This window comes from Pholis gunnellus, assembly GCF_910591455.1.
Source record: "Pholis gunnellus genome assembly, chromosome: 13".
In the NCBI taxonomy this organism is placed as follows: Eukaryota; Metazoa; Chordata; class Actinopteri; order Perciformes; family Pholidae; genus Pholis; species Pholis gunnellus.
In genome coordinates this window covers 4,659,788-4,684,477 of record NC_136540.1, presented here as the reverse complement: position 1 = coordinate 4,684,477, position 24,690 = coordinate 4,659,788, and the positions used below count along the sequence as shown (strand labels likewise).

General features: G+C 42.2%; 1 protein-coding gene across 1 annotated transcript in view; it reads right to left on the bottom strand.

Annotated features, from left to right (window-relative positions):
• Positions 1 to 576: 576 nt before the first annotated feature.
• The window catches only part of tmem132e (transmembrane protein 132E), a gene marked incomplete at its 5' end in the record, with an annotated part of 99,897 nt that continues 75,783 nt past the window's right edge, over positions 577 to 24,690 (bottom strand). Inside the window, 3 exons of the mRNA XM_079171069.1 lie at positions 577 to 1,865; positions 6,566 to 6,760; positions 19,260 to 19,539. Of these exons, the coding sequence (XP_079027195.1) occupies positions 795 to 1,865; positions 6,566 to 6,760; positions 19,260 to 19,539 (1,546 nt within the window). The 3' untranslated portion in view covers positions 577 to 794. The remainder of the gene's footprint in view (positions 1,866 to 6,565; positions 6,761 to 19,259; positions 19,540 to 24,690) is intronic.

Genomic DNA, 24,690 nt, shown 5'->3' with positions numbered 1-24,690 from the left:
CTCTTTTCTAATTGGACCTCATGCTGGAGATCAGCTGTCGTACTTTACATCTTCCTACACCGTCTGGAGCCTTAGTGAGAAAACAGGGTGTCCGCGCTGATATAAGAAGTGACCTGTGACCATTTTATATAAGGCATTAGATTTGTTCAGGACCAAGAGGACTAGTAGTAGGGCACTGCTTTTTGACTACCTATGAATTGTAGAAAAATGTAAGGAATGAACATGAGTACAAATCATGAGTGTGCTGCACCAAGAACAACAATGAAGACAGTTTCGCCATTAAAAGAACGCTTTTTCTACTTTGGCAAAAAATAAAATGATTTCTTTTAACGTAGCTTTCATGAGAGTCTTTGACAGTTTTTTTGTTCATCAAAGGCATCTTTGTTTGGAGTAGGTACAGTACTTCAGAGTCCCACTGAGTCAGCCAATACCAAAGCTCTTCTACGTTCCTGTCCATATCAGGCTTTCTCCAAAAAATCAAATCCTGACAATAAGACCACCTCTGGCTGTGGCTCGGATTCCCAGTGAAACATGTTACCTTTAGCCAAGATTTGCAGACTTCTCTAGTGATGGAGATCCTCTGGTCAAGTCTTTGGCTTCCTTGCGTTCTCCTCTGTGTGAGCGTGTATGAGATTACAGCACTGTGCAAACTAAATGGAACACACCCTAAACCAAAACAACAATTGGCCTTTTAGTCTGTGAAAAAGTATCTTTCACTTAGGTGAAAAAGAGAAAAATAGTAATAACGTTTCTTTAGAATGCTGAGAGCTGTGCTTCACGCTGCATCTCTTGTCTCAGGCTATTTCTTTTATTCTGCGCATGTAATCGTGCAGTTCCTCGGGGTCTTGAAAGCCCATATCCTGGCAAACCCACTGAATGTCCTCTTCATCTGCAATGGGGATGGAGTTATAGGGCAGCTCCTCTGTGGGAAGGGTGGTAAAGGTGGTAAACTTGACTCTCTTGCGCTTGGAGGTGGGTGAACTGGCCTCCTCGCCGTTCTCCTTCGTAGAGCCCCCAGAGCTGCCGTCGCCCCGCCCGTGCACCTGACTTTGAACGCTAGTCTGGGAGCTGCCACTGCTGTGGTGGTCCCCATGGCAGCAAGTCTGTACGCCCTCCTGAGGGTTACTGGGACTTTCTACCTGCTGTGGTGACAGATCACACTGGGCCCTCAGTGGCTGGCCATTTCCCAGGAACACCCAGTGGTGGGAATGGTCCATGTTGGCCTGACCCTCGGGCGGGATCCGCTTGTGGCGGTACTTGAGCACGAAGACGATGCAGTTGATGAGAAAGACTAAGATGGCCAGACAGAAGACTCCTAGAAGAGCGTACATGCCGATCTCAAGGTCAGTCATATTTCGAGGCGAATGCACAAAGTCTTCTTCCTCCTCCTCATCGCTCTCAGTCGGTCGCTCCTGGTTGCTACTGGTGGGGAAATTGGTGTAATCGATGGGAACGCTGGCAGGCTGCTCATTAGACGTCTCGTAAATTCTTCCACTGATGTTCGGATCAATGATCGGACGCCTGGTAATGGGTGTCAGCTCTATCTCGCCCTCGGTGGTGGCCTCTTCCTCAGAATCTTCCTCTGGGCCAAAGCGGACCTTGACATAAACTGCAGCAGATGCGATGACGCTCTTGCGTTTGGTCTTCTGGCAGGCCTCACAGATGGTCATCTCTAAACGCACCATCTCACCAGAGCCCTCGCCTTCTGCCACCAGCACGGGCCAGCGTTGCTGAGGCTCCTGGGACACCGACACAACTCTGTCATCCAGTGTGGACGCATTAAGGTTGTAGTCTTTAGGATCAAAGTAAGTCAGAGTGGCAGCTGTGTTGTCACTGAAAAGCATCCAGATGGACAAACTGGCCTCCTATCAGACAGAAAAGAAAAAAAATACAGTTTAGATTGGACGGTACATAGAGGGGAAGAAATCACTCATTTGTGATTATTAGGCTCAGAACAGGTCATTGCAGGGGGTCATTGGTACTGTTGGCTTTGTAATTTTCACAACAGAAAAGCTGTATTTACTTTAAAGTCTCAACATATTGAAATGTAGCTATGACTATCCTCAAAAAGGGTAAGCAATGAAAAATTGTCTTTGACCTTTATGAACAACTTTTGCAATTAGAGTGGGTTGATTACTTAATTAATACAGTTAAAATGAGGGTCGTTAAGGATTGTGCAGAGCATAAATTGCTTTCTGAGCTTTGAAAGTAAGAGAAAATCCAATTAGTGTGTGTGCCCAAAAAAACTGATGGAGAAAATGATGCTCACTAAGGAGAAACAAGTTCAACATGTCTTCAATTTAACTGTACTGAGTTTCTACCAGTAATGGTGCAGCACAGGTTTTAACCTTACACTTCAAGGGATTATTGAATGCCCCGCACCCCCATGACACATAAAACATACACAAAGAGACACAAAGCAACTGCGAAGAGATACAAAATAACTACGAAAATAAAATGGGTCAAGAGGACCACAAAGAGGGAAGAAATGACCACAAAGAGACATTAAAAAATACAAAGAGATACAAAGCATTACAAAAAACTAAAAGGGGCAAAACAACCACAAAACATACACAAAATGACCCCAAAGAGACATATTACAAAGACCACACAGAGAAATAAAAAAAAACACAAAGAGAAATAAAAAGACCACAGAGACAGAGAATTACCAAAAAGAGACACAAAATGACTACAAAGAGACACACAATGACTACAAAAAGAGGCAACACAACGACAAAGAGACACTAACAACACAAGACAAGGTAACAAAGACAGACAAAACAATGTGCGAAGGGAAGATGGTGGGAGCCTTTTGCGTGACTGTGCTCAGGGGCCCATCGTCTAATCAGATGAGGTTGAGTGACAAACTTCGGGCAGGAAACTTTTGAATAGCGTGAAGGACAAAGGGGATAATAATGCAATCCCTCCCTCAAACAGAAACGTTACATATATTTCCTGATTATTTCTGAAAGTAAATAACATTCTGTGCAAAAAAAAAAAAAAAAGAGTACAAATTCCGTGACTTTGCCTTGTGTTTATGTCTATCAACAGAATATTTCAATGTCTCGGATGGCAGTTCTTCGTGGCATTGACCGTGATTTGAATATCTGTTCCCAGCTGAGCCTTTGAAGATGTGGACTTTCTCCAATACCTAAATCTCCAGAGCATTCGTGAACATCCGCAGTACCCCGTGCTCGGTACAAGCTTTCTGATGTGCACACGAGCAAGCCACTTTCAAACACGGAGGCAGGAATGACTGAGTTGTCCTGAAGGCTACAGCGCAGCTCGGCTCTGCGGCACAGACAGATAACGCAGCTGCCTGCGCTTCGATTGACGAGCTCGTGTCCAGTCTCTTTGTGTTTGTTGTGTGTGATCTCCTCATTTCCTATTTTCTATCACTCTTCACCGCCTATCGTCCTCTATGAAACCGGATAAGATGAATTCCTGCACGGCGGTTTCTTGATGACATTCATCTGCCGCAGAGTAAACCTGCAACACTGGCGTCTGTGTAATCAAGGCTGCGTTTGACGGTCTCGTTTGTTCACAGCCTGCTTAAAGATAGGCAACCGACCGTTAGGAGAGATGAGGGAACATTTTCCTTCCAAAACACAGTCAGACAATTTCCGGCTCCTACTTTCTTTGCAAAGGGCAGATGCACACACAGACTTTTCAGGACAAAAAGCCCCTTCGGTCCAGTTTGGGAGAAGCCAACTCTGTTGTGACGATATCCCACTGAGAGCCGAACCTCTATCATCTCAGCATGAAAGTGTGAAGACAGCCTTTGATATGGATGATTTAAATAATACATTCAATATGACTCTGCTACGAAAGAGCCGATATAGGGAGAAACTAGAATTACTCTCCACCAACCAGCCATGTGGCAGTTTACATCCATGTCCGCCCAAAATATCATCACTTTAATGTCATCATTTTATCCTTTTAGACATTCGTGTGAAATCGTCAAAATTAGCATATACTTTCTTGAGTGATGAACATTTTGTATTGTGAGGTCACAGGGATCTTTGACCATCAAATTCTTATCAGTTCATCCTCGAGTCCAAGTGGACGTCTATGCTGAAGTTGAAGAACTTCCCTCCAGGCGTTCCTGAGAGATCCCATTCACCAACATGCTATAAAAAGAGGCATAAAAAGGCAGAGTGGGTGTTTTGACGCCGCCAAAACAATTGGCACATTGTTTTGATGCCGATCCAATGCAGGAAAGTTAAGCATTGCTAAGAGAAACTTTTTCAATGAAAATGCAACCGGGGCATCAAAGACCCGACGGGATCCAGAGGGATCGGTCGATATCAGTTCATGCATCTAGTTTACCAAACCTTCGGCACACGGTTTCCACAGCAATCTGTGCATTTTCATGAAGTAATGTGCATTAGGAGGAAGTTTCCTGCATTTGGTTTCTCTCTGATTTGTGCTTCATGGCATCAGGGAACGTACATGTGGATGTAAATTGAACATTAAACAGCTTGCATTATAAAATATGCATATGCAGAAAAACACTCCCCTGGAAATATTATTCTGAGAAATTTGCATCAACTTCAGATGTAATAATATGATCCAGATTCATAAATACCTTATTAAGTCGCTAATTTAAGCAGAGACAATGAGTGAGTCACTGCAACGGAAAAAAGGTCTGTGTTGAACCGTCAAGTACTGAAACCTTCAGTTCTGAAAGACTTGAACTCACCGAATAATGCAGAGAGACCTTGATGGTCTAACTCCCCCCGTCCATAGTTTATGTGTTTCATTCATTTCTAGAGTAATAGAGGACATTTGGAAAGTTTTCCTGCGAAACAGAATCAAATGGTTTGAAGTAGCTCCAGCACTCCTCTGAGAGCTTTGCCGGCAGAGGAATTGGCTGCCTTTTATGGCCCGGCCTTGGAGAGCACTTAGGACAATACATTACAATAATTAAATTTCAAGGTGGCCAAGAAGCGGAAAGCAAGAAAAATTGGAATTTAATGCTCGCTTCTCTCTCACTGATGCTTGATGTGGTTGTCGTTGCATTTTTAGCAACTTGCGGGCCAATGAAAGGGCAATGCAGGGAAAAAGGACTCAGATGCACGCACATCTCTCCCTCGCTGGGGCTGCGCTGCCAATTAAATCCTCGCAGAAAACTGCAGAGATCCACACTCCTGTGTGAGGAAACATGAGCAAAGAAAAAAGCACAGATTCTGCCTTTCTGTTCTCCACCCTGACGTCTTCCTTGCTTCGCAATAAAACAATTTCTGGTGAAATGCAATTGGACGTATCAGAAGCATTTACGCCAGGCCTGGCTAATATGAAGGTTGTAATAAAATAGCACCAAGGATACTTATTAGTTCACTGCAGCTGCCTTTATCTGGCGTCCTTGCTAACAATAATGGCTGCCTGGAGCTTAAAAGATTTAGCTCAGAAACCATTTTATTACTTAGAAGTGAAACTAGTGCCTGTTTGTTGATATAGAGACACTGAGGGGATTTGCAAATAAACTTCATCTCATCACTCTGGAGACAGAAACACACTGAGTATGAGTATAAGTCAGGCATACGCAGCCGCAGTACTGCATGTACACGCTACTGCGCTTGGTGATCGGTGGTTAAATGTATACAACGTCAATGGTTTTACGTTTACACCTGAGGTGGTCAAACTGCGGCTTGCTGTTTGTTTGAATGTTAAATAATAGAATTAACTAGAACATGGCTTGAGCATCTTTCTAATAATCTGCATTGTATGTACATTACAGATCCTAGTTTAAATACTAGAGGTCGACTACATTAAGTGAAATGGTCTCTGTCTTAACCTTAAATTTATTTTCTATGGCACGTGGAGTTTTCTGATCTACAAACACTTGAAAACTATGTATTCATCATTGTTTGGCCTCTGCTATTTTGTCGACAATCCCAAAAGTTTGTCCACCAAACTAAAGGAGGATTTTGAAACATTTGATACAACATTGGTTCATTCTGCTGCTGAGATTTAAAAAGGCTTTGACGTGTTGTTTCATGTCCTGAATCAGAACAGGTCTCGAACATTATGTATACTTCCAGAACAACAACAGTAAACACAGGCGGTGACTCACGAGGTAACTTTTTAGCTAAAGTCCCCAATTAGGATGAATTTTTCAGTGAAATGCAGCCAACTCGGCTCCAGCGTCATTATCATCCATCCGAGTTTGTGCTTTGAAAGTAGCCCGAGCGCTTGTTATTTACCTGAGGTGGTCTGCTGCTAACTTCACCACCAGCGCACACACACACACAGCCTTCATAAATATGTAGCAAGGGTTGTCGCGCCACCTGCATATTTTTGCGATGCTGTGTTGTGTGTTTTGCCGACTACCAAAGCTGCCTGGAGTATTCACAGCGCATTTTAGAGTCTGACATTTATTTATTTATTTATTGTGGGAATTTGAAAAGAATGACACACATGAAAGCTATTTTTTTTAGGAGGACATTGCATTGATCTACATCCCTGGAGACCATAGTCTCTATATACCCAATCCCAATAATCCCAACTCTAAATACACCCACAGAGGTGCAGGACGAAGAGTTCAGTTGATGATGCGTTATACCTGCTTGGGAGCCGTGAGCGTCTGGACGCCGGTCGCCTTGGCCACCATGGTGTGGCTGTTCCCGGGGCTGGGCTGCAGTGACAGGGTCAGGCCGGAGATGCCGTGAACGCGCATCTCCGTGATGGAAACCTTGTCGTCCGTGACCGCGAACGCAGACTCTCCCAACACCGCATCCACTGCCAGCGGAGACTCCACCTGCAGAGAGAAGATGCTCTTTTATTGTCCCTCCACATGACAGAGGGACATCGTTTTTGAGTCCAGGAGAGACAACAGCTTTATTGTTTTTCTGAAGCTCATAAAGCCGATGACAAGCCCATTTTGGATTAAAGTGCTCTGTGCTGTTGTTTGTTCCAGCGCGTTCTGGATCCATATGTCAATGCCTCTCTGTCTGTCATGGTGAAAAAACAAACACTCGAGATGGAATCCATCAGCAACCAGACAACGAGGTCCAGTCTGAAGCAGCCACGCAAGCTTTCAGAGTGACGGTTCAACAGAAACACTTGTGCCCAAGTGTCACCACATGAAATACCAAAACGATTTGAAGCTGCTCTCACCTGTCCGGGTAATCCCAGTCCTTTGCCGGGCCTCTGCACTTTGAGCCCTTTTAAAGATCATCATTTCACTTTGCCATCGCAGCCAGAGGTCACGAGGGACTTGAACAAAGAGGAGAGCCATTCAGCGAGGCAGTGGCCTCGTCCTCAGAGTCAGATGGAGGAAATATTTTCCAACTTCATCTCAAGCAGTTTCCAACTCCAGTTTCAACAAAGCATGCTAAGCTGGAGCAGTCAAGGGTTGAACAAGCTTCAGTTTGCTCCCAAACTCCAAAAATGATTATAAACCTTAAATATGATGTTACGTTCACGTTTCAAAATCTTAATTTAAAGTAAAATAACTATTAACTAAAGTTTATTCCATTTATTAATGATGGTTATTATAAAGTTTTAGCTTCTATCTTAACACTGTTTATAAAAACACAGTTGCTAGGACTGCTTCTTCCACTATGTTTTTCGGATCAAAGTGCCACATACGTAATTTGTCATTTAAGGCTTGAGCCAAACAGATGCATCTGCAGCTTTTATTAATTTAAAGTTGAAACATTTTTATTTCCGTTGTGCTCAAAATAAACCCCCTAATAAACACCCACCCACACACACACACACACACACACACACACACACACACACACACACACACACACACACACACACACAGCCTGCCAATCTCTTTTTATTACAGCTCCTGGAGCTTCTCTTGAGTGAGGGACGGAGGAACTACATGTGGTGACGGAAGAAATCAAATACAATTGACCTGCGACATTGTGTCTGTGTGATTTGTAATCAACTTTTTCTTTTCAAGCTCTAACTGTTAAATAAATAATCAGCTTTGTGTTTGGTTCTCAACAGCATCTCGAGGTCCTCATCAGCGTTGGACATTGCTCCTCCAAACTACTCTACGTGCCTTTAATTCTTGACACATTGTCTCTGTAATTCTCAACTCAAGGCTCACTTACTAGCCTTTTGTGGAGCTCCCCTCAGACACCTTCACTTAAAGTGCACCGTCGTACATTATAAACTGCTTTATGGTGGAAGAACAGCTTTATTGAAGGATCTGTATTGCAGGAAATGGCACTTTCAGGGGTTAATTAGCCCAAATGAAACATTTCCTGCCATAGCTCCACTTGTCTGTGACTAATCTAGCACCCTCATTTTGAAATATAACTAGGCGCCCATGACTGTAGGGTTAACATCCAGTTGTCTAGGTTTCTGAATTAAAAGCCATGGCTGAAGAGTGTTTAAAGCAGAGCTGAAATCAATAAAGAGCAGCCGAGCATAAGCTCTACTGTCCTCAAGATGGCCGAAAAACCAAGATGCATAATGGCAGTATTCTGGTGTTTTCTACAACATGATAGCTCACACTAATTAGATAGCTCGACGGCTATTGTCAACCTTTGTGTTTTCACAGCTACAAGAATGGTATAATGCTCCTCGCTAATGTCCTCTGTCTGCAGAGGTTAATGGTTGCATAGAAACACTTAAACAGTGGTGTTGGCTGAGTGAAAACCTCTCTCTCGAGCCGTGTGGGAATGTGGCTCCTCCACAACACTCACAGGGGCTAATTCACGAAATGTTTTGGCAGCTTTTGCGGCCGCTAAACCTTTACAAACAAGACAAAAACAAGCTAATTCTCAAACTATCCTCAAAGGGTGAAATGCACTCTTAACTGAGCTGCCAAGCAAATAGTGTCTTTGTGCTCCCGTGCTATTTGTACGTATTTAAATTGAGTAACATGCAGATATTTGGCGCAAAATTGGAACTGTACTATGCAAATGAGCCTCATTGCAAAATGAAATGATAGTGGATGGGTCCAACAAACAGCCAGGAGACCACTCTTCGTTCCCCGTGTGAAACGAGAAGTCAACGCTGATGTTTTTGTCACGTAACTTACGTACTTCAGTAACGACACCTCTGTAATGGCACTTCAGTAACGGCACTTCTGTAACCGCACTTCAGTAACGGCACTTCTGTAACCGCACTTCTGTAACGGCACTTCAGTAACGGCACTTCAGTAACGGCACTTCTGTAACGGCACTTCAGTAACAGCACTTCTGTAACCGCACTTCTGTAACCGCACTTCAGTAACGGCACTTCAGTAACGGCACTTCAGTAACGGCACTTCAGTAACCGCACTTCAGTAACGGCACTTCAGTAACGGCACTTCAGTAACCGCACTTCAGTAACCGCACTTCTGTAACGGCACTTCAGAAACGGCACTTCTGTAACGGCACTTCTGTAACCGCACTTCAGTAACGGCACTTCTGTAGTTATTTGAACCCAAGCGCTGTTCTTTTCTAGTAGTTTTGTTGCCTAAAGTTTATTTTAAAAAGACCCTACACATGTAACGAGTAGAAATTGTGTTGCAGCCTTTCGTAGGAAAACACACGAGAAATGAGGAGTAACATTTAGTAGCGTTCTAATTGCACGTTAAATGACTTACAACCTGCCGTGTCGTTCACACACCATTCGGTGAGGCCGGTCTGAGACCTTGAGACGGGCAGGTAGAGGCTGTGATGTAAAGTACACAACGCTATCAGCGGCTGCTGTCCATTCCTAGTGAGTGTATCGCTGTCTACGCGCTGCGTTAACATCAGAGCAAAGTGGTTTAAAAGTTACAGTGGCTCAAAGTCTTGTTGGAAATGTTACAAAGCAGAATAAAGTAACCCTCCACACTGGTAAACCCTCCGGGGCCAAAAATAGGAGAACAAACTTTCTCGCAGCAACAAAATTCTGCAGTCAGGTTCCACTTTTATATGCATATTGTTTGGATGTGATGGATTAATGTGCCAGAAAGGAGAGTTATGGTTCACTGGGCACCACACTTACACAGACACATACACACACATACAAGTGTGCATGCTGAGCCCTAAGGCCTGATAGTAAAAGGATGCATAAATAAACTTTGAAAGTTTCATGAGGACAACTCCGTTGCCTGATGGATCACTCTTACAGGACGACGGGAGCTTTTTCTGCTAAGACTTTGCTTGATTGTGCAACTTCTTTTTTGCTGGGGGGGGTAGTCGAAGTGAAGTGACCAGAGTTGAGACAGAAAGATGTGTCCTCAGCTTAAATAAATCAGTTTCTCTATAAAAACATGTCTAAACATAAATCCTAAGAGGTCGGACCAGGTGCGACTCCGCCGGTGAGAGCTGTTTGCTTACGATTGATTTTCTGCTATTTCACATTCCATTCCACTGCGGCTGATATTTTCACAGGCCAATTAAACTAAATCGGCTAAAAATAAAATCTAACACTATTAAAATCAATACTGACGGCGATGTACTAAATGTCAAAGCACAATTCCAAAACAAACCCCATTGTACCTTGATTGTCTAAATAAAAAGATGTAATCAAAGAAACTAATCCTGTTCTGGGTTATGATCCCTGATGGAAACACATTATATTGTGCCGGCGTTTATTCCTGAGCTGCCGTGGATCCAATTTCAGGGATGTTTAAGAAAAAACACTTTGTCTCGAAACCGATCGAGGTGCAAGTTTGGCACCAAAGCTTGAAGCTCCGTCAGACGTTACATGAAGCTGTTTCATTTTGTATTTCATCAAATGCAATAGGCAATTTTATAGAAACATAGAATTATGATAATAAAAAAAGCCCAAGCACAGTTTTTGGGAAATATGAAATAGAAAAAATAGAATGATTGAATGCAGAGGGCAACAGAATGATTCTTTCCTTCATATCGACGTGCACGTTTAAAGGATGCACATCTCCTCATAGATGCTGATGGAACTGCACCAGCCAATAGCCAATAGCCTATGTAACAAGGTCAATATCAGTCGTATTGCCTGAGATATGGTGCAGTTATTGCTAATAAAGCACAGTGATGTTGAAAATGGACAAGAACAGCTCGCCCGGACTCTTCTCACCACCCGACGACTTTGAAGAAAATAGTTCATTTGTAGGATACGACTGATAATACTTTATGGGCGTCAAACTTAGTTGAAACTGAGCTGAAGTGTTTTATCCCGAGGTGAGTGTAATTTGCAAAGGCAGCCGGGTTTTAACATTATGCTCCAACAGTGAGACGAGGCTGCAAGTTTGCTGCTGCTTTCTGGTTAAAACGCTGCGCTACACTTTTCACCCAGCCGCCCCGTCCGGGTTGATTTAGATTTTAAAGACAATTTTAGACAACAATAGAATTGTGCTCAGAGTTTAGCAGAAATATCTTTTGGATGATACAAGAGATTCAAGGTTTCAGAATTGGTGAGCATAGTTTCATTTTGTGTGTATATAATGGAAAAAAAAGAGAAATATTGAAATACTTAATACTCAACGAGCAAAGGGCTTGATCACCATTGTGTTACCTCCTTCGGCGATAAGTGACTTAAAAGACGTTTATTGAAATGAAAATCTTCCCACCTTAAAGTTATTAATATTTGGCACAAATAAGAGTCGCAGATGCTTCAGTCTGAAAAGGAAGGTCCATCTGTATCACAAGTACTATGTCTCAAAAGAACTATCTAAGTACTACTGGCACTGATGCAGTTTTCTGGTTTTAAAGCAGTACTTTGGGGAGAAAACTGCTGGAACTTGCAGAAAGAAATAAAGCTTCTAAATCATCGTTTGTCACATTAAAAATGAAAACCCAGGAGGAAAGATTCCACACGGTTCACGTTGTGATGTATTCCAGGGCGTATTTGCTGATGAAGTGCTGCAATCTAGTTTTTCATTTTTCTCTCAGATTGCCTCATTTTCTTTTACCACAGTTACTGATTTCCATGTTGCCTTGCTGCGGGCATGGCTACATGTACTCTATGTGCAATCCCACAGCGGTGATTCAACATGCAACAACCGGCTGTGGATATTTATTTTACACCATTCTATAACTCTTGATCTTTATTGAAGTTTCCGGTACATCTCAATTTAAAGAATAAGGTTTTTAACGGGAGACTTCCCCAGTTGATCATTTGTCAACTTCCCCAGTTGACATCGCATTATCTGAACAAATATGTGCTATTTTGCATACATTTCCAGAACAGACATCTGAACATCGGATGAAATCAGTTTCAACATTATTGTTTGATTTGAATGACACATTAGAGTCAAATATTTTTACAGAGGGAATTTATATATCTCTTTGTATCACTCCAGAAATCTGAAAATACTGTCACAACAATCCATTATCTCCATGTTTCTATTAATAACATGTATAAATGAGTCTGTGAGTGATGTGTGAACAAACCCCTCTGAACATAGAGAGGAATGAAAGTGTAACGTTTGGTGTATGTAAAAGCTGCTGAAGTGGAGATAACAACATCAGTACAAGTCTTAAAGAAGACATTATGGAAGCTAAATTGCCCAAAATCTTAAAATTGACCAGTGCATGAACAACAGTCTCCCCTCAATTTCATTCACTGTTTTGATAATTCCTTTTCTTTAGTTATATTTCTAAATGACCACCTTTACAGCATTGCCGTAGTTTGACTATCTATTGTACTGGTTTGGTTTTTATGTTCTTCTTTTGTTTTCTACTGATGTCTCTTGTTGAACTGTCCACTTTGCTGCTGTAATCCTGCAAATGTCCCCGCTGTGGCACTAATGAAGGATTATCTTATGTTAGCAACCAAGAACACTGTGTTGTGTTGTGCAGCCCTTCATTTCTTAAAACCTCTCCGATACTTAGTTTTTGTTTTTGACATTTTACACACACAACCCTTGTCAATGTGACTTTCAAGAAAGAAAAATAAGCTGCTTCATTCATCAAGCCAATCTCAACTATTGCATCTTGTACCAGGGTTTATCTAATAACCTAATTGGGACAGCAACACAGCCGGTGAAAGGAGAAATCATTCCTCAGCTAAATCTACTCCCTTTGCTTCACAAACACTCTCCCCCCCTCTGATGGTGGGAGACGATTAACATATGAAAAGCCAGCACCTCCCGGCTGGAAGTAAACAGAGCTATTCTGACCATAAATGTAACAATGTGGGATGAATATTGATTCACCGCTACACCAAAGTAATGAATGATGAATGTGTTCCATGTCTGCGTTTCTGTCTGCCAGCGAGGGGAGGTCAGCTGTAGTCGTGTCGCTCCTTCCGGCCGAGCTCCCGGTTGGGTTTGTCACCGGTGCTGCAGGCACGGGAGGTGAAGCCAAGCACGAAAGTAGTTACACTTTTACACGCTCCTCACTTGGAGCTCCTCTATCAGTCACTGCCGAGCGCTCGGTTGTGTGTAGCCGTGCGCGGCTTCGTGTTGGCGGCACTAATTCACTGACGCTTTAAGGGACAGCTCACCCCAACAAATGTTCTCTCTTACCTGTCTGTGCTATTTTTCGCCTGATATCAGGAAGGAATTGTCAACTCGTAACGCTCTGTCTCCATCTTCGGTCTGACATCGCTGCCACTCTACTCGACGTTCACGGAGGGTTTGAGAGCGAACCTCGTCCTAAGTCGACATGCAACGAGTTGAAGAAAAAACAGAGCTAGTCGACGATATCGGGCGATATCGAGAAGAAATCCCGTGTATTTAAAAAACATTTGTGAATCAAGAGGATCATAGCAAATAAAAAAATATTATCAAGCAGCCTGAACACCAAAGAGAGGTCATTGAGTCAACGATTCAGGGACGTCGGGGTAATACGACCACATATACTCAGCGTCTATCCTGGGAGGGGTTGTGTAAAGATTTGAGATTTCTTGTAAAGATTAAAGAGAAAAACAAGGCAACGCAGCATCCTCACACATCCACAGAACATTTCTCAGATCAGTTTGAAGTCTAAACGAGTCTTTGAGAAGAGATCACAAAGGCGTTTTCTCCATTATGTGCTAATGCAGGGGTCTGCAAAAGGCACTTTGCATCTTCAATCATGCTTTTATTATTCCAAATTATAAAAATGTTAGTTGAGAGTTGAAGTTGCACTTACAATAGGAATATATGTCAGTAAATCTATATTACAAAGTTGATCAGCAGTAAGAGTGCGTCATCCACTAACTGGGAGACTGTTAGGAAATATGATGAAACATACTGTATGAACCCAGCTACGCTTGGGACATATAAGGAATATAAACACGGCTTCATTTGAAATTCTCTTGGTGTGTAAATCGGAAAATTTGAAGGCAATTTCACACTACGAGTATTTTTTCTTCCACGTAAAGTCTAACGTGTTCCTTGTGGATTCAATAAAAATAGATTTCTTTCTTCATTTGGCACGAGCAGTACGATATAATACTAAATAATTCATTTAAAGGGAGACACCACAAGTAAATAGTAAACTCATTTTACCTAATAGATATCACCATCAAACGTCCCCAGTTGATTACTGACATTAAGACAATTATTGTTTTTATTAAAAGTTGTCTGACATGTTGTGTTTAAATATGCAAATGAGGCATTATCTAAAGGTAACTTACAGACACAAATAGACAAAGTAGTAAAATAAATATTTCCACTCGTCTGAAAGAAGACGTGTTATGGAAGTAAAATCTCAAAATTAATCAGTGCATGAAAAACTGTGTTTTTGCCTGTGGTGTCTTGCATTAATATACGATATTAAATTGCATTCACAGTCAAACACATAAAAACGGTTCACCTTGACGGCTTTGCCCCTGGTTGTTTTTGTATAACCTTTTTGCTAGAATTGATTTCATATTCAGCTCACATATGAAGCATCAGAGTGCACAACATCAATAAAGAGACCCTCCAACAAAATACAATATATGTACAATATATTCTAGCAAAAAGAAAAAAAACTTACAGTAATTGACGGATCTGTTTAGCCTGGTTGTCCATTTTGTATTAAAGCTTCCATCACTGTAATGAACATTGACGAGCACCGACATGTTTCCTGCCTCTTTATGCTAGTTTGAACAAAACACAAGTGCTTCTCTTCCAAGAGGATGAACTGATGAAATACAGACGTAATACCTCTCCGAACGCAGCACAAAAAGGAAAACATGACCCCTGCTTTCAACTTTTACCGTCCTGTTAACTTTCAGGCAATTACACAGCGTCCCACGTTGCTAAAGTAAGTGGGAGCAACAGCTGCAAAATAAACCTCCGCAAGGCAACGGTTCCCTCGACAGCTCCAGAGGCTCGCAGCAGCAGAGTGTCCCTTAAAGTCGCTCCAATGAAACGACGACTTTCTTTGGGGAGATATATTCCACTTTATTAGGCAGATCAAAGTCTGGGGAGACAGGAAGAGAAGGAGTGGCACGAGACAAATGTCCTGAGTTATAAGATGGTCTTGTTTATGTGACTTGTTGGGATCAAAGCTGTGATGCATTTATTATGTTCTCATATAGAGTTTGAGAGGTATATAAAAGTCTCTCTTTTTAAAAATGATGTCTGAGGATGGTATATCATTTTAATACAGTTGTGGGAGAAACTTGTGCTAGCTTATGTTTTTTGTAATTTTTTTTATGTGACACCATTTTGCTAATAAAATAAATCATCAGCCAATTTGCTAGAATAACACTTTTAAATGGTGTTTCTGCAACCTACGGATACGTTGAATCTCGACGTTTCTGAAGCAAAAATAATCTTTTTGTGGTAGTTTTTAATGTCTTTTTAGTTGCTTTCTATCTTTTTCAGGTCATTTTGTGTCACTTTATTTTTGTTGTTTTGTTTTTTCTGTAGATGTTTTAAGCCTCATTGTAGTTATTTTGTATCTCTTAGTAGACATGTTGTATCTCTTTGTAGTTGTTTTGTGTCTTATTGTAGACATGCTGTGTCTATTTGTGTTTTTTTTGCCATTGTCACAGTCGTCGTGCGTCTCTTAGTGGTATTTTTGTGTCTCTTTGTCGTCGTTTCATGATTCTTTGTGGTGATTTTGAGTTCCTGGCTGGTATGTTTCTCTTTGAGGGACATTTTATAGGTGAAGACCAGGGGCGCACTGGGCCCGGTAGGCCCATGCAGTTATCAGACTATACAGTTTTACATAGTAAATATTGGACTGTAACCAGTGAGATTAACAATTCTGTAGATTAGACTCCAATCTATTTCCATTCTGCGGTGTTTCTTTGGACGAGTGGTTGGTGTTTGCAGATATTAATTCAATAATATCTGATCAGTGAATGAACAATGAATTCTGTCCATGTCTGGCTCTTCCTTTAGAAACGCAGCTATTGTTCAGTAATCCTCTGGATTAAACCCCAAACTCCCTCCAGGTTAGCTGAATTCTTAGAAAGTCATCGCTCTGCCATGTAATCACAGGACACAAACACAGCCTTCCCAGAAGATCTTCTATCTTTATAGTTTTACCTTTTAAACCGGAGATATTTCCTCTATTGTGTCTTCCATTAAACAGGACTGTCAAATCGAACACAGGCACTTAATTCACTCAATAATCCTCAACCGTAATGTGCCAAAAAGAGAGAGAAATCAAACGGCTGTCTAGAATATCGCACGAAGTGAACAAAAGCTGCTCCTTTTCTGTGTTTATATTCATGAGCTGGTGGATAATTTAAATCAGACTCCTAAGACTAATTCAAATCCTCTGAAAGACTGAAAATCTCAGTAGGGAGACCATTGTTGAGATCTTTACAGTTCACTTTCAGAAAATCTGCATAATAATATCTCTGTTCTTTGTAAAATAGACTCTGCAAACTGGAGATATTTGACTGTAACTCCCTTGTAAATTGGTCTTTTTAGGCCGTCAATAATTCATCTCGCAGCGATCTAATTTCTGTTTCCCTCTTGGTGTTTAAAAGATGAGGCTTTTTCAGTTGCCGTGCACAATTCCTTCAATTCCTTCACACCTACAGCGGCGGAGCTGCAGGACGCAGCTTGAGTTTCAGTTTGGCCTCAGTGACCAGCGATCACTATAGAAAATATTGAATGTGGCAATACTGTTACAGGGACTTTAATAAATGCACATGTCGAACCCACTGGTCAAACTCTGATTTTATGTATAGTGGTGTATTCTTTATACTATGAAAGCACCAACGTGGTGTAACAGACTGTAGTAAAGGATCAGTGACTCAAAACTGATACGATCAGAACCGTGAGTTTGTTATTCGTTGCACTACTACAGGCAAATATGCATCAATTGCCCTTGTTTTTTATTTGCCATGTCAGCAGCAGGGCTCTGTGGGAATGTTGGTCGTTCCAACACTTTGGTCCAGACTGAAATATCACTAAGTTAACTAACTATCGGAGGGATTGCTATGACATTCTGTACCGACACGCCAAACTAAGATGGTGAGCATGGCATCAGCAGGTTATAGCTTGATCGTTGTGAGCGTGTTAGCGTGCCGACATTAGCATGTAGCTCAAAGATCAACTCGAGCATGTTGTTCTGGATCAATTCATAAGGTATGTTATCATTTGTGAACACCTCATCTATGTAGTCGTTTATTTATTTACAATGAGTCAGCGTGGCGGGTTACGTCTGGTGTAAAATTGATGAATAATTATTCATACCCTTCAACAGATTACAAATGATCCATTGCACATTTAAAATGATGGATTGGTGACTTATATCTTTCCTCCCTACTTCGCCATCATTGGACGCATCCATCATGCAACCATTCTTTCTCCTGTCAGGCTGAAACTGTGATCTTTCATTGTGATCAAAACTCTCGCCAACCGTTACTTCTCTTCGTGCCCATAAATGACCAGCGGAGCGTCGGTAAATCACCGCCCAGGACTCATAACTTTGTGCCACTACCTTCTTTTAAAGACCTCCGAACCTGCATCGGCCAACGCATTTATATGCATTTTACGCACATAAAAAGGTGGCTATTCCACTTGAGAGAAGTGGACATCTAAAGCATAATACACTCACAGAGAGACCAAAAGTTTCTTTTGTACTTTAGAAACTTACAACTTCTGTGTTGTATTCAGAGTTGTAGCCAAGGGTATTCAATTAAAATTCAACAGAGAAAACTTCCTCAAGCAAAAGACATCATAGAACATCATAATGTCTAACTTGCTTCATGAATCCGTGCCATGCTAATTAAAGTGGCTGCTTAGATCATTTACTTTCCGTGCCCTCAGTTCTGGTTTGAGTGGGTTTGTTTGCTCAAAAGATTTGTGCTTTGTCTCATAGTAGCGCTTCACATTGCCGATTTTAATAATTGCAAAGGTCCCGGAACATATGAAATTTACTGGTTTGGAACTGCCTGCGGGAAGAATGAACATGTACGGGACTGTCCAATCTTGATTAAAAGCTCTGTTTTTCGCTGTCTACTTTTCCCTTTTTAGAGCAGGCCAGGTGAAATATGTTTTCCCTGACTCATAACTATTGTCTCTTGTCTCGTCTTTCCCCTGTGTCTCACTCACAATGCTTATGGGAGCTCACAGACGTATCTGGCTGAGTAGCATCACGTGGGATGATTCACAACGCAGTGCGGATCCCCCTTCCTAGTCGTTAGTCGACTAATCGGTCGTTTTGTTCTTAGTCAACTAAAGTTTTTGTTGCTGAATGACTTATCTCCAGAATATGTATGAACACATCTCTGGTAAACACAAGATTTAAAGTGGTGTTTTGTTAGAATTTTTTGTGGAGAAACTCAATTTTACAGACTAAATCAACTATTTCTTTGGTCGAGACCTACAGCGCATGCAATCGGTGTGTGAATTTCCTGGGTCACTAAACCAGTGCCATAAAAGCTAGAAAAGCTGTAGTAAAAAATGTAGTAATTCAAAACAATATATCGGTTATAGGACCAAGTAAACGTAGGACAGCGTCTGTGTCTGGACCCAAACCACGGTCTGCCTATTAGGGACCTCTGGTTCAGGCCATCATTCCCATTGATAATTACAACATTGTACTCCTCAAATTAAAGTCAATCGAGCGAATCACCTTGTTCCCAAATGCAGCAATGTATTTTGGGTGAGTACAATGTCATCATAACCGATCGAAGCGATGATCAAAACTATGAAAGTAAAAATTACAGAGTTGTAATAAACCTGATTTTACCTTGAAGCGACGCATCAACGATCTCTAAAAGAAAGCAGCTTCTTTAGCCCCCGTCAGCTGCTGTAAACTCAGAAAGAGTAATGAGCTCTAACTTTTAAATCTTCCTTCCTCATCTCTTAACCCAACCTGTATTTGTGCCGTGGGCATGCTCGAGGAACACCGTGCCAGCTCCTCACTCAGACGCATTTGTCATCTTCATTTTAACTCCTGATTTATGTGAATTCTCTACAATGTGGCGTAAAAAGTCGGTGGTCGGTTTACCTTCAGCACCGTGGATCCCAGCTCCAGACCCACCAACACGGTCCTGTCCACCAGCTCAGCTATTCTGGGGTCGGCCACCTTCAGCGAGTCCTGGACCAGGTCCGTGACGTCCACCTGCCAGTCGGGCCCCAGCATGGTGATGACCTGGTCGGTGCCCTCTGTGGAGGTGGTGTGGAACTGGGTCAGCACCTTGACCAGGGCCCGCTGGTACTGCAGGGTGCAGCCTCGGCTCACCCGGCGCTCGTCGTCTTCGTCGTCTGCGTCGCTGTCTCTGGTGCTCCTTGCATAGGGAGAAAAGGGGGAAAATAATTGAAATAGAGAATGCATTAAACATTCCTCTATGGTGTCGTGGATAAAGTAAAGCAGCAGCTATCCTGAACCACCCAGGAACATTGTGGGTGCCAATTTTAGGCGAGTTTCCTGCAAAATGAGGCAATGAGTTGAAAAACTTGGGAAGCTATAATCAATGCCCGAAATCTGGCCAAATGTGTCTGCAGTCTGCCACCAAAGAGATCGAGAAGCTCTCATGAAAACATTACAAGCTTAAAACCATCACCGATCACAACCAGCCGCTTCTTTTAAACCGAGCAGCTGCTGCTAAATGACGCTCAGCGCTGCGCCGCGGTGCCGCGCCTCAATGTGTGCCTTCTGCTCCTGAGGGTCTCTACTCATTTTATAATTTGACATCATAACAGAGAAAACCCGGCACCATGCCACACGAATCCATCACATGATGTGTTCTGATGTAACAGCGGCGGGGTGAGAAGAAACTCCCCCGAGCGGGGGGGGGGGGGGGGGGGGGGGGGGGGGGTGATAGGCACCGAAAAGCAGGAGTTTTGGACTGATGCCCTTCTTATTTCACAGGAGCCCTGGGCAGTGGGGTTAAACATGCCAGGTGCTGCATCCCCCCACCGAGCACAATCTGCTCTACAACAAGACGTACGAGTTACCCAACTACGCTCAGCAGGCTCGACAAGTCTGCCAGTTCCTCCTTATCAAGAACTCTTCGGCTTAATCTTGGCTTTGACTTAACCATCTAAAAGACTTGAGATTCAGGAGAAGCAGCGGGGCTTGTCAGCCACTGACAGAGTACATATCCCACCCATTGATTCAAGGAACCGGTCCGCTCATTAGGCGAAACACTTCTGTCCCGAGGTCTCATCGGTGCTTAGCATACACCTCAGTCAACGGCTAAGTGCATTGTTGCGTGCACCTCTCCGCCTGTCCCACCTACTGGGTTTGATTAATTCATCTTAGCCTGGCTTCCTCTCTACACCTCATGCTTCCCCCCCGATGAACCTTTTTTTCACTTTCATGGTTCCAATGCGATTGGATCGGTTCTTCCGGTTTAGAACTAGTGGTAAACAATGGATGATTTTTGGGGACATTCAGCAGCTCCACCGTGGCGAGCGGAGGGTTGGTGTAGATGGCTCCACCAGGAACTATAAAGAACGAGGCACATCAGTAGAACTGCTAGTCAAACTCGGAGTATAAAAGCACATGACCGTGTTTTTGTAATTACAGAATGGTGGGCGAAGGTCTGTCTGTCTGCTAACGAGTACCTAGCTGCTTGCTAGCTCGCTATCTAGCTATTTCTCTATTATTCTGATTTCTTTATACCCCACGGTTGAATACGCAGTACAGATCTGTGTCTACCTCTTCTGGCAGTGAGGATAATTACATAAACACTGTTGACATTGTGCTTTTTGGTTTCACAGGTTCAGCAGCTCCTCACAGTTGCAAAAAACCTCGGCATTACATTTCATAAAGAGGCGTTATTTAAATTGTTAGATCACACATTGGGAATTTTATTGGATACTTTTCTCATCTGATGAAAGATTCAAGCTTAAGCGAGTAAAGGATGATAAACCTGGTTATGCTAAGAAAAGTAATTCTGCTCTAAAGCACAAGTAAGATTACAAAATGACGCAATGCAGAAGCGCCCTGATTCAGGCACAGAATGAAGTGAATGACTTTGCACTGACAGGTTATATGATGTGTAGGAATAACAGGGTTTCCCATAAGGCTCTCATGGATCATTGGAGGTACCTGCATGTAGTTGTGTAATGTTCATTTAACGAACTTCACCTCATAAACCTCTTTCGCTCGGGTCTTGGTCTTATCACCTCTGTTTCGGTTGGTTGAATGTGTTTCTTTGAGATAAATAAAAAATGCAAAGCTCCTTCACAGTCACTGTGTGATTTTTGCAACACTGTGGCAAAGCCACTATGAATTGAACACCATGGAAACGATTGCCTCGACAGGTAAAAAGCCAAAGGCATTAGATTATTCAGTGCAATGTTGCGTAGCATCAGTTCAATGTGCATCTACGCATTCTGTCAAACAATAAAAAGAACAACATAAAAATAGCACGTAGCGGCAACAACCTGGTTTTACTGCAGCAATTCAGCCATGTGTGTGTGTGTTTGTGTGTGTGTGTGTGTGTGTTTGTGTGTGTGTGTGTGTGTGGGGGGGGGGGGGGGGTATTCTTGCATAGGGATTCTGTCTCCAATATTATGAGCAAAATTGTATTATTTGATTACAAATAATTAAATGATATGCATCTTTCAGGTGAGACCATTTGGTGCATTTTTATTCAGTGAAATTTAAGTAAAAATAAAATGCAACAAAATGCTAATTTATCTCTTCTTATCTTTTCTTAATTTATCTTAGTTTATCCTATATTATTTTATGTCATACAGTCTAATCTTGTCTTATCTTATTTTATTTGATCTAATCTTATTTGATCTAATCGTATCTTTATTTATCTTATCGTATCCCATCTTATCTTATTTTATCTAATCTAATCTAATTTGATCTAATCTTGTTTTATCTTATCTTTAAAATGAACGTAATACAAGAAGAGCCTGAGCTGGAAAACTGGAATCTAAAACTGATCTTAGGTCTGATGCAATGTTTCTTCCGGTTCATATTAGCTCTCTGGCCTGGTTTCCACCTGGACTTCCCACTGTGGTCCTCTGTGCGTTGGAGACCGACAGTGCAGCTTCAGGTCACGTAGTTCCTGTTGTACTTCGGTAAGCTAGTTAACTCCACAGCAGACGCTGCGAACACACACTCGGTTAAAAGCAGAGGAAGAAACTGAGGCTAAGACTCTCTCTGTCTCTGTCAAAGAGTTCGCAACTCTTGGCTCAGGTCAGAGAAAGTTTACCTCCCTGAGTCTGTACCTGAAAATAAGGTTGATATTTTTTCTCCCGCAGAAGAATATTGTCTGTTCTTATTAGAGTCTCTGATACAACCGTACAAGCTGAAGCTTCAGTGCACACGGACTGCCCGCCCGATTACACTTTCTTTCCCCTTTCAGAGCATGTTGCTGGATAATGCAGCCAGTGAGCAATTCTGCTGCACTGTAGCAAAGGCCCACTGCAGGCCAAGAGACCTCGCTGCGCATGAAGGTATACAGAATGTGTCACGTTGCAGAAGCGAAGGAACGTGGGATGGAAAGACTGCAACAGGAAGGAAAATAAAAGAGCTAAGGAGGCGAGGGGAATGAGTGTGGGAGGTTAGAGGTTGTGTAAAGGAGAGCCGGAGCCCTTGTGAGAGGAAACAAGGGAGACAGAGCGATGGGGAGGATTGAGAGGAGTTCATGAAAAGACAATAATTCATTCTAACCATCACAAAATGAAGCAGCTTTAGCAAAGTCTGATGCTGATAAGCATCGCGGTTCGGTGCGAGTTTGAGATGACTAACGAGCTACATTTGAGTTCTATCTTTGAGGTATTATTTACAGTGCTTTGTGAGGCCTGTGCAAACATCATCTAATTCATTATCGCAGCACTCCGTAATGACTGTAAACAAACACGACCAAGGTCACGACAAAGAGATCCCGCTATCTCATGCCAGTGCTGTTGTAAGTGCTGGCCTCCTCAGAATTAAGATGATTTGTCGTAAATCCCGTTACGCTCTCGGCCCGTTCGCTGCCTCGGTACACGGTTGGTTAGTCTTGTTGGCAGTGGTCTTGTTTTGTTAATGGCAGATGTCCAGGTTGTTGTTTTGTAGTCAAAAAGACGTCTCATGTCTTAATACACAGGTTCAAGTCAATCTATTTTTTTTTAAATATAATTGTTTAAAAAAAACACGAAATGAACAAAATCATTAAAAAAAATGTGTCTTGCATTTAATATGTGAAATATGTGAAATATGTGAAAAACCACATGATGTGTGAGTCTATTGTACGTGATAAATGTGAATAGATGTGCTTCTTTGAAAGGAACTTGTTCCATCGTGATTCATGGACAGCCTCGGCATCATCGACACTTTGACAAGAACAATTACCCTGCAGTGAGACGTAGGCTGTTTTCTCAACAAACCAATTGCTACTGAATCAATCAATCAAGAGGTGCGAACGAAAGGAGGGATTGATCTATTTCCTGTCAAGTCAAATATATTCGTAGTTCAAGTTACACTAAAGGCTTCCACCCTGCCTGCTGTGATACTGCCACAACTATGTATCAGGCAACAGAAAAACAAAATATGCTGCATCTCATACATCATAAGATATGTCCAAAACTCCCACCAGGAACATCGCTGAAAACAGAAGGTCCTGTGGGAAGGCCCGTCTAGTCGGTATCAACAGCTTCAACAGGCTGCATGGGGCACCATTCACAATGATGGGAGCTGTCTTTGTCTGCAGTTGCCTGATGCTGCAAAAAAAAACTAGAGAGACAAGTAAAGAAGATGACATTCCCTGGGCGAATCCAACTGACAGCATGCAAGTAGGAAATGCTCCACCTGCAGTGAGATGAGTTCTCCGGCCTGCCTGTGTGGTCTGGCATAGCAACCTGAAATAGCTCACAAGGGGGCTTGGATTTTTGCTTTCATGACTGCACATCACAGGATTGTAGGGATTGATGAATACTTTAGAGAAACACACACCTATTCGCCAACTACACCGTCTCACTCACAACTCATCAAATACGGCCGGTTGGTCGGTGGCCCAACGTGTCAAAACTATGACGCTCAAGCTTCCCCATGTTCCACGTGTCAATTAACCTAACGACCTGGTTTGGAGTCAATATATTCAAGTATATTTGTTACATTTCGTAATGTTATTAACATTACGTATCGTTGAGTTGCACAAGTGACATAGTAATGTCACATAACATTACATTAAGCTGAGTTTATACTCGCCGTAGTGAAGCCGGCGCTAGTTTACTGTGTTTCTTTATAATGCTTTAAATACTTAAGACTTTTTTCCTTACAAAACTTGTACAAACGCACTAAAGTAGTCCATGAATATGAAAATGAGTTCACAGATTATTACAATTCCTCCTCGTCATTGTGGAGGTTGTTTTATGGCTTTTGGCCATTTACACCTACAGTCTAAGTTTATATCTATGAATTTAACTCGTTGTCTTTTTTGATTCTTCACAGTTCATTTTGTTTGTACGCCTTCTGGCTTTTGGAAGAATAA